This window comes from Thermobia domestica, chromosome 7 (assembly GCF_964235325.1).
Source record: "Thermobia domestica chromosome 7, izTheDome1.hap1.1, whole genome shotgun sequence".
NCBI lineage: Eukaryota > Metazoa > Arthropoda > Insecta > Zygentoma > Lepismatidae > Thermobia > Thermobia domestica.
Genome location: NC_137460.1, coordinates 26,060,620 through 26,071,871, shown reverse-complemented (window position 1 = coordinate 26,071,871; position 11,252 = coordinate 26,060,620). Strand labels below are relative to the sequence as shown.

The window sequence follows — 11,252 nt, the reverse complement described above, 5'->3', positions numbered from 1 at the left end:
GAGCTTTTGTGAACGCGGCACTGAACCTCCGGGTTCCATAGGCCATAGAGTTAGTTAGTTTTAAAAAGCTTTCCTTGGGTCGGGTTTGAACCCACGCCAAAAGCCGTTCGCTAGCACACTCGGCTACGGGGACGACAGCGTGTGGCGTTTGATTTGTGCTATATGTCAGTTACGTGGCGAGAAACTGATAACTTCAACTAATCAGACCCGTGTATTTAGTTCCTATGACTAGGGTCGGGCGTGATTAAAATATATGCGTCAGAAGTAGCCCGAGAAAACCAGCCACCATGCAGTCCCAGTTTAGGCAAACATATATTTACATCCATGAAATTCTCACTTCGTTCATCAGGAATTTAACTCTTCCTACCTTAGAAAGTGTTTCTTCAGGAAGAAATTACGTTACTGGGTGCAGATTCGCTTTAAAAGGGCTTACCTGTTATGGATATAAATATAGTGTGGTACTTATACCATAAAAACTACAGTTTAAAAAGTCTAATCACTTGAGCTAAGTGGCCACTAAAACGCGAGAATTCTATTTAACTGAGTCAGGCAGGAGCACAACAGGCAAGTTAGTGATACTGGGTAGTAATACGCTTAAATGGGGATACTGTCTGTATCAAACCTCTTGACGTTTGAGGCGTGTCCCCTTCCGTTGCTCTAGCCAGTAGGTATTATGCTGCGTTGCCGCATACGAACTTCATAATTGAGGCCTATTCCGGAAGAAGGGCACATAGACCGTTTCCGTGAATGGAGAAAATGAGCCTTAAAGATTTTATCAGAGCATATGTTATTGTTATATGCTCTGATAAAATCTTTAAGGCTCATTTTCCCCATTCACGGAAACGGTCTATGTGCCCTTCTTCCGGAATAGGCCTCAATTCTCGCTTGTAGAATTTATTCTAATACGCTCGAAAAGGTTGTTGTTCTTGCAGACTTCTTTCCTACTCCAAATGAAAGACATCGTTCTTCTGAACACGTACGAAAAAAAAATCACATTCATAGGTCAAGTGGTTCAGCTTTTATTATACTTCTTTTGTTTACATGTTAAGTCACATATAGCCCAGACATCATACATATCACGCAGCTGTATATGTATAAACAAACTTCGAAACAAAAGTCCACGTTGAAGATAAAACCCACACAACCAGACTGCCTTTCAATAACTGGAGAAACAAAGAACCATAGTATCACCCTCAGTCTGAATGTTTACTTTGGGGTGTGCGGTCGAAGAAAATTTCGTTGTAGTTTTCAGGTATATTCGTTGTAGTGTTTCGTTGTAGCGCAGATTAGATTAAACTATGTTCTTTGCATTTCACTATGTCCCTTAGTAAACCCAGTACAAGTAAGATTGATCGTTCTAGTGGTTACGGTAGAAAAGCTCGGAAAGTAGTGTTCAGTGTTCATTCTTTTTTCACAAGATACGCATCTGAAGATAGGCGAAGAGATCTCGACTTTTCCAAATGCCAAGAACTGACGGCAGAGGCGTGTTCCGTAAGTGTGTCGACTGTTTCACGTATATGTAGGGAAGTTAAGAAAGCAAAAATACAAGGTGTCCCAAAATTATTTGTTTTCCCAAGAAAACACATTAATGTTCCTAAAAGAGTAACAAAATTAGATGACTTCGAAAAAAATATCTTCCGTTGTACAATGTTCGAATTTTATGACAAGGGCGAATTTCTGAGTGTCAAAAAAATTACATGTGCACTTCAAGAAAAAAATATCGCACACTGGTTCGGCTTCGTCAACAAAAAGATTATTGAAACAGTTAGGCTTCCGTTATCGCAGAACTAATGATGGCCGAAAATTTCTTATGGAACGGGAGGACATCGTTGCGGCAAGATTGATGTTCTTGCGAAGAATGCATAATATTAGAGCATCGGGAGATACAAGACCTATATTCTATTTAGATGAAACGTGGGTCAATCAAAATCACACTGTCAAATTTGTTTGGCAGAATTCATCGAGAAATGGAGGACTCAAATTACCCACAGGTAAAGGTAGTAGACTCATTATTTGTCATGTGGAGTCAGAAAAAACAGGTTTCCTTCATGATAGCAAATGGGTGGGATAGCAAATGGGAGACTGGTTTTTGAACAGATTTTTAAATTATTTAGAAGGCAGTATAATTATTATGAACAATGCTCTGTATCATTCGGTCTGTATTTAAAAAATCCCTAACACGTCTACTAAAAAGCAAGATATTATGCATTGGTTGGAACAGAACGACATTCCCTTCTTCCCCGCAGAAACGAAAACAGAACTCCTGGAAAAGTGCTACCTTTTAAGAACAGACAGAAGATACATGAATTGGATCAACTTGCGATCGAAAGAGGACACGAAATTATCCGGCTTCTTCCATACCACTGCCAATACAATGCAATTGAGCTTATGTGGGCTCAAGTAAAACGTGAAGTGGCGCAGAAAAACACTACTTTTAAAATTTCGGACGTAGAAAATTTAGTTACCGAAGAACTCGATAAAGTGACTCATGAACAGTGGGCTGCTTGTGTGAAACATGCAGAAAAACTGCAAGATGATTTTGTGAAAGAAATAGGACACGAAAAAATTTTAGAAACAATAATAATAAATATGACCGAAAGTAGTGATAGTGACGACAGTGAGGATGAAGATGAGGATGAGGACGAACCATTAGCTTCGCCTCTGGATTAGCAGGAAACATGTTGAAGATATGCTTGATTTTACTATTGTTTCTTATTCTTTTCAATTATTATATATTTGTAGAATCAAAGTTATTTACTGATTTATGTTATTTGCGACTTTAATATAATTTGCACGCGTGAAGGGAAGTGACAATCTGACAACGTCGCCTTCGCACTTCATTGGCTCTCATCAAACGTCAAGAGGTTTGAGCCAGACAGTAGTGGAAAACACTTTATATGGAGTTTAGTGTAAAAATCCATGTCGTGGCACAGTTTTGTGATATTTTGGTGATTATTTTGTACACTGCCTTCACATAACACTTCATTTCATCATGGGTTCCTTATGGAATATAACATGGTAAAGAGCATACTTAGCATTTCGCATTTCTACCTTATATGAGAGGTAAGATCCCGATATATTTCGAGAACTTTTTTATGTGTATGAGAGGTAAGATCTCGGTATATTTCGAGTACTTATACATTGGTCTTCCAAAATAACAACAAATTTCTTCCGTACTGGGACAGTTTCCGAGCAACAAATGGCACAGGAGTATTATATAGTTTACGGGATCATAACCATTTCTTTTGGATCATTGATTGTCACAATTTGTTAGCAAGCAAATTTTTACCTTCTTCATGCCTTCTTCTCCTGCCTGTGTGCCGACAAATGTGTGTTGTGCCGAAATGTAGGTGTGTACCATCTTTCCTCGAAAATAAGACTGGCTGCCACAAAAGACACAGGATTTATCTACTTAAATTTATTATGTGTAAAGTAGTAACCCATGTCGACTGTTGCAACTACTGGAACATATTTTGGGGATAAAACTTACATATTCCTGGAGTAGGACTTATATAATAAGCAATCTTAAATAATTATAGTAGGGCTTATTTTCTAGTTTGGTCTTATTTTCAGGAAAACACGGTACATAGTTACCAGATCTCCAAGCATCAGTCGGGGAGCTTATAAGATTGATTATATTCTACGGTGTATTGGCCAACGAACTAAATCTATGGCTTTAATATTAAACCATCTGTGTAATTACCTATGGCATCATACCTTATAGGCATATGTTGTACATAGTTGTTGTTAGTTATTTAAGAGTACTTATATTTTTATTGTAAGAAAATCCTAGGTTTAAAATCTTTTCATTGTTGTTCGTGCAGTGTCGTGCAGCACGAACAACGTTTTCTTTTAATCATAAGGCAGTGGTGAGGATGAAACTTAACTAATTATCCTGATATTAAGTACTAATTTACTTATTACCCTGACGTAAGTAAATAGACACTCGAAAGGTGAGTCTGTGATCATTGCTACGTAAGAGTGCACAGAGGAAACAATTTCTGGTGCTGGAGTTGGTAATTGCTGGATCTGTTTTTGACATCAGGTAAAATTTCAACCCTATATTTAGGGTATTCAGTCAGTCATCGATGACGTCCTCAGACATGTGGTACCATTTTTCACAAAGCGTATCAAGTACCGGTAACTGTTGTTAGTTTGAGGATCTGTATGGCATTTTGTGCAATTTTAGTTGTAGGTGTGGCCAAACTTTTTTCTATTGGTTTCATGTATGTAGATTGTCCTGGCTAAAACAGAGTTTTGAACCCCATTTTTCTCTTTTAGTACTCGTGTTCAACTATTGTCCTATGACACGGTGTCCCACCGCCTATGAAGTACATGAAGAACACACGACAGTTCGCCTCTTTCAAAGAAGGATAACAATCCATCTCCCTATTAGTGATGATTTCAGGGGAAAGCTAGGGAAAATCTCTCATTTCCCTGAAGCTACAAATTCCTCCCAGGGCATATTTTCGATTGTGCTTAATAGGTTATCAGTATTTTTGATAAATACTGGTAATTTGATAAAAAAAAAAAAAAGATTGAAATTTTTCTTTAAAACTTTCGATTCAAAATCTTTTCATTATTTTTTTTTTAGTTATACAACTTTCTTTGAAATAATTTGTTTTGGAATTTTAATTTGAAAATACTGTTTTTTTTTATTTTTGAGTTTGAAAAGTTCTGTTTGAAACTTGTTTAGTTAAAAGATTTTGCTGAAAAATTTTTCACTCACTAAAAATTGTTTTCTTTTTTCGAAAATTAAAATAATATTTCAAAATTTTACAAGCTTTAGAAAAATAATCATTTCTAAGGATTGAGATCAATTTAGAATAAGGAAGTCTGCCAACATGAACACATAAATTTCATCATCATGACGCAATCATTCATGTCTGAACAAGTTTATGAAGAATCAGCAGAATTACGCCACAGCCGTTTATAATATATTCATTCTTGTTCTCATATATAAGTTTTGTCCCAAAGTATCCGTTACGACATGTGAAGCTAGTGTTATTGAAGTACTCATATTTTACAATGTCAGCACGACATAATCAACATTTATGCAACAGCGATCTGATTCATGATGAAGTTATTGAAACAAAAGTGTTCTGATTGAAAAGATTTGTACTGCTAACGCTAAAGCTTATGAAGATTTCCTATTTGCCAATCACTATCCTATGAACACATTGAAAACTAAACATGTGATTGCTGGTGTCGTTTGAACCTGTAATAAGAATAGACAAAGCACAACTGTTTGGTGTGCAATTGTAATATCCACACTGTAGTCGATTATATTAGTGATCATTTTCATTGATGTGACAATTGTGAAATTATTATTCACGAACAATGAAGTAGTGTTGCGTACAATACTTGATGAGAAAATGATACTTCTACATAAGAAAAATACTTACATGTGCCTCGTAATACTTTGTGCCTGTCACAGACTGAATGAAACAAATTCACAAGTGCATTGGAATATGTGACACATTCTGTTGAAGACAAACATACGTATTTCTGAAAATGTACTATTTTGTAAAATGTATATTGCATCTCGTGCAACATTGATGTAAACTATGTGAAGCTTGTCGTCATCGTTTGTGGATACACATATATATTGATAGACAATATATTTATGACAATTTAGACACTGATTTTGCATCAATAACTATTGACATATCGTCAGAGGAAACTTCAGTTCGAATTAAAATTCCACGCTAAAGAAAGAATGGTACAAGAAGTGCAAAATAAACTGTATAAACAATTTCCAAGTCCTATCTCTGACATGAATGTAATCAATTACTCTGTGTTTGTAAAAAGTAGAAATAAAAGTATCATTTTAGTTATGTTTGTGTTTTTCATACCAAGTATAACCCAAAATATATATATATATAAAACTAATTATAAAAATTACAAGTTATTTTTTTAGTTTACATAAAAGTTTAAAATTCTCCAGAGATAACATTTCTCCAATGGACCAGACTATGATTTGTCTATAAGATTCAAAGATGTAAAATTGATATTACTGTACATTAATTGACTTATCAGGCTTCAAATTCTAGTTTATAAATTTTATTTTTGAAGACATAAAACATGTGGTAACATGTTTAAATTAATGACAATATCTAAGATTATCCCCAAAAATCTATTAAGGTATCTGCCAGATTCATATCTATTCAATTGCTTTCTGATTTTTTAAAAGAAGGTCCTAAACCAAAACCATGATGAACATAACGTATGAAAAATTTTGAGTAGCAATTTCCAAACCGCACATTTAAAATCCAAAATTGTCAAAAATCAATCAATGTGTGCATGAAACATTGAAACTAAGAATCTCATTAAAAGATTTCAAAAAAAATGTTAAACTAAATATTTTGAAACCAATTTATCTGAAATAAAAATCTTCAAATTAAAAAAAATTGAAACAAAATTTTTCAAACATGATTTTCAATCAAAAATTTTCAAACTAATTTTTCAATCAAGAATTTTCACTTGAATTGTTTAAACAAAGTTATTTTAACAGAAAGTTTAAAACAGTGATCAGAAAAAATAAAACAAATATTTTCAAAAGAAACTTTTAAAAGTCACAAGCCAATCAAATTGAACCAAGGATAATTTTCCATTGATGACAGCTTTACAATATGGTTTGTCCTCCAAGTTCAAAAGTTTCAAATTATTACTATCATATATTAATCAATTTTAATAATTAACTATCAGGTTTCGAACACTAAAATTTTCATCAATGACAAACTATGGGCTGTAACTATAACCCTAAGATTTACAAATTTTCAAACTAAGACATTTGAAAACAGTGTTCCAGAATAGTTTAAGTAAAACATTTCAGTTAAAAAAAATAATTAATTAAATTTTAAAAGTGATCAGTGAAATTGCGCCAAGGATAGCTTATGAATCGTACACTATAATCCTAAGGTTAAAACATTTTGAGACTGTAAAACTATATATATATATATATATATATATATATATATATATATATATATATATATATATATATATATATATATATATATATATATATATATATATATATATATATATATATATATATATTCAAACAGTAGTCGAAATTTTTTAACTACATGTTTTAAATAAACTTTTCAAAAAATTATCAAAATTTTAAACAATTATTTGAAAATGATGATCTCATCAAATTTACTCTAAGAATAACTTTCCACCAATTAGGTATCGTAACTAAAGTTCAAGGTGTGAAATTGTTGCATATCAATCGGTAATCACATAATCATACGTTGTGATCAAGCCGCACCTTAGTAAACTTTGGGGCACTACATCCAATATTCCGCTTCATGCTAAATGAATTACAAAATAAAATTTAAAATTCCCGCAAAATATAGTGTTACGTACGGATAGTTTTTGCATTTATTATAATTGAAAGATACAAGATAAGCAAATTAAGTTTAGAGATATATATTTGCATTCTAGAGGATATTTACCTTTCTTTTCTTTTTGTCAATTCCCAAATTCAAGGAATGGTCCAATGGCCCTCTCTCGAAATTCAAATGTGAGGATCAATGTACCCACGTCCTATGGAGGTCCTATGGATATCGCTCATCTAAATAACCACATAACATGTTGCAACATCATTAAAAAGACTGGGTTTTTCGGATCCAGGTCTGGAACCGGTTCTGAAGACCGGATCTCCAAGAAACGGTTTCTCGCGGAACCGATTCCGCCGGAACCGGAACTTTGTGGTTATCCTTATGCTAAACCTGGCAGGCTGTGAACAGTGTGCTAGATGAAATAGTGGAAGCGACAGGCAGGCGGCTGCGGCGGCCGCTTGTCTCATTTGGGTAAACAAACTGGGTAACTGGCAAACTCATTGGTTTAACAGGCAAACTGGGAAACACATTTGGGTCAAGACCCACTGGTGGACCAAATTTTTTTTCTAGGGGGCACAAGTGGGTTTGGGCAGGAAGGTCACAAATGCGTGGTCGACTTTGCAGTTTTGAAGGTGAACTTTCACGGGTCTTTGGGGGGCTTTTGGACCAGGTCTGGAACCGGTTCCTAAGATCTGGTTCTGGAACCAGGTTTTCGGATCCAGGTCTCGAACCGATTCCTAAGGTCCGGTTCTGGAGCCTGGTTTTCGGATTCAGGTCTCGAACCGGTTCCTAAGATCATGTTTCGGAACCGGCTTTTCGGATCCGGAACCGGTTCTGAAAACCGGATCTACAAGAGCCGGTTCCTCGCGGAACCGTTTCTGCAGGACCCGGAACTTTGTGGCCATCCCTACCTATCATGTGGTGAGCACATGGGAATCTGTATACGCGTATATTTGTTTTTTTTTTTTTTAATCCATAGGTGATAATCAGGCCCAACAAAATATATACAAATAAGCGCCATAATGCAAATACCAATGACGCCAGAGAAAGCGATGGGGTGAATTTTTACAAAATGTGATACCTTTAGTTTTCGGGAGTGCCAAAACCAAGATGAGTGGAGACGTGTGCGAGAGATTTCCTAAAGGAAAGAGGGGATTCCCGAATATTGTAAAAATAAAGTAGCTCGAAATGAACGTAAATAACGTTGTTGTAATTGGCGTTATGGCGCCACAAAGTTAATTTTTTCGATATTTCGGCGGCTCATAACTCGGAAAGGAGGCATTTCGCTGCATTTCTGTACACATTCTTTCTGGTATATTTTCACTCCTCAACCACACACACACACACACACACATATAAAGTCGGGGCCATGGATAAGCGACTATTTTTCCTGGAAGAGGAAAGACTGTCCTCTACCCCCTGTAGCTTAGCAACCGCAAACTTCACTGGGGTTCTCGAAGCAGTCAGTGCTGCCAGATTTCTGAATGACCTTGTTCCTCCCTGTTTTAAGGTTTTCAGTCCAGATTGTTATGTGAGGACAGCAAAAGTACGAAGTGATTTTTCAGTTTACCCTACACACCAACTTGCATAATGTTTTTATTCGAAAGTTTTGGGTGAAGTGACATATTTATGTATTGCCCATAAAAGATCTACACGAAAAAATGAACTAACGAAGGTCTCACTTTTTAAAAAAAGGATCCTCTTTCCTTCAGAATGACATTTAAAAAAAGGAAAAGCGAAGTGTATAAATGCCTTTAAAAGGGTAAATATTTATTCTCAATTCCTGCAAGAAACTTTACTTTTGGTGCTATAATTTACAACTTAAGGCAGGCAGTAGGGTTATTCCTTTTTTTTTCCTCTTGAGTTTTACAGTTTTCCTGATTTTGCAAACCATAATAAAATGAATCACATCCTTGTAAATACATCAATTTTTTGAAGTTTATAATGGAAAGAAAAAAAAAAAGAAAGACAGTTTTGACTTAGGTCTTCTTCACCTATGAATGAGCAGTAACATATATAAAAAAAAAGTTAAAACAGTTTTTTTCTACTGTTTTGAAACTTAAAGAAACGAATAGAAGGAAGGGAAAATCTTAGCATAGAATGTTTTCTCTATAAACTTACTTGTTAGTTTCTTATACTACGCTTGTATTTACTGTTTATGGCCACCAATATTGCCAATAGTTGTCAGTTGGTAAATTTGAGTTCTCTAGTTTCCCTCGACACTTTGTTCCAAGTGATTGTAGTGTGCTGGTGTCTTAGTATTTTCTCGCTGAGTGAAAATGTCCAATTTCTTTCGGCCGTGGATAAGTAGTTCTGCGGTACCAAATGATCCGCAACCTGATCCTTCTGGCCAGAGAAGTCCAAGTAACAGAAAGGAGGATCGTGTACTTGGAAGTGGAGCAAAGCTGAGGAAGCAAAGCGTCCTTATAGTGCGAAATGTACAAAAGTTTTTGCGTGAAGTTATTCGAAAAGGTGGAGTTTTACCCAGCAAAAATGTTATGAAACTAACAGCGGATGCTACGCGGATTGGACTCACAACGATAAAAAATATTTTACAAATTCCAGATCCCAGTGTTTATCGAACGCCAACAAAACGACACGTGAACAGAAAGCAGTTACCTTTCGGCAAAATAGATGATTTTACTCGCGATTTGCTGCGACGTACGGTATATGAGTGCTATAAGAAAGGAGTGTCACCTACTGCAAGAACGCTGTCTCGAGTTATGTGTGAGAAGACATCCGGGACTAACTATGAATTTCCATATTCGATTAGAACATTACGTCGTCTATTGCATAGTATGGGGTTTTCATATAAATCAGTGTCTAGAAAAAGCGCGAAATGTGAGTCCAATGAAGTTATTGCTTGGAGATACCGTTATCTCGAAGAAATTAAGGCTTACCGTTCCGCGGGATACTCTGACGTGTACCTAGATGAAACTTGGTACGATAGCAACACGTGCCAAATGAAAAATTGGTCCGACGACTCTGACAATTGGATAGTGCTTTATTTATAACACACAAGAAAATGTCTGATGCTCCTGCCGATTATCATGGGACAATAAACGCAGAAATTTTCGAGAATTGGTTTGAAAACTCCATACTGAAACGCTTAGAGGAGCCATCAGTTATAGTTTTGGATAATGCCCCTTACCATAGCCGTGTAGTTAATCCAAAACCTAATACATCGTGGAGAAAAGAAAATATTCTTAATTATATGCGAATCCACAATATCGCCATACCTAGTCCGGTCCCGATAATACCTGTTCTTCTCCAAATTATTGATGAACAACTGCCTGCGAACAAAAGAAGAAAAAGGTACGCAATAGACGACCTTGCAGCATCATATGGGCATGTTGTTTTAAGATTACCTCCATATCATTGCATATTGAATCCAATTGAAATGGTGTGGTCGCAATTAAAACGGACGGTAGCATCCCAAAATTTGAAAGGTGAATCCCTACCGAAACTAGTGTCTTTATTAAATAGTGCGTTCAGCAGAATTAGTGTTGACAATTGGAAAAATTACATAAGACACGTGGAGGATATTGAAGACAGTCACAGAGATCTTCAGTCGGTTTTCAATAACTCAAGCAGAGTTTTAGTGGAAATAACAGATTCGTCAACAGACGATTCTGACTTAGATCAGGAGTAGCACTTTCCAAGGTAAGACAGTATTCCATACTTTTTAATATTCTCTTATTTTCGTAGATCATGCACCTTATAATATTTGTGGCTGATTATTGTTCAATTGAATTTTTTTCTTGTTCAAAATATTTGTATTCACGAACGGGCGAATACATAATCCCGCGTGTTTACAGAATCCCCTATTTAAAAATAGTTTGCCCAATTTACTATGCAAATTTTTATTTTGTAATATGTTTGATAACATTCGCTCTTGTAGAA

The 11,252-nt window shown here is 35.5% G+C and overlaps 1 protein-coding gene across 1 annotated transcript; it reads left to right on the top strand.

Annotated features, from left to right (window-relative positions):
* Positions 1-10,374: 10,374 nt before the first annotated feature.
* On the top strand, positions 10,375-11,001 carry LOC145689124 (uncharacterized). Its single transcript, XM_081763255.1, has one exon. The coding sequence runs from the start codon at positions 10,375-10,377 to the stop codon at positions 10,999-11,001; it is 627 nt and encodes a 208-aa protein (XP_081619381.1).
* Positions 11,002-11,252: the final 251 nt, after the last annotated feature.

Coding starts and splice junctions, on each gene's coding strand:
- LOC145689124 (XM_081763255.1), top strand. CDS start 10,375: ATGTCTGATGCTCCTGCCGATTATCATGGGACAATAAACGCAGAAATT.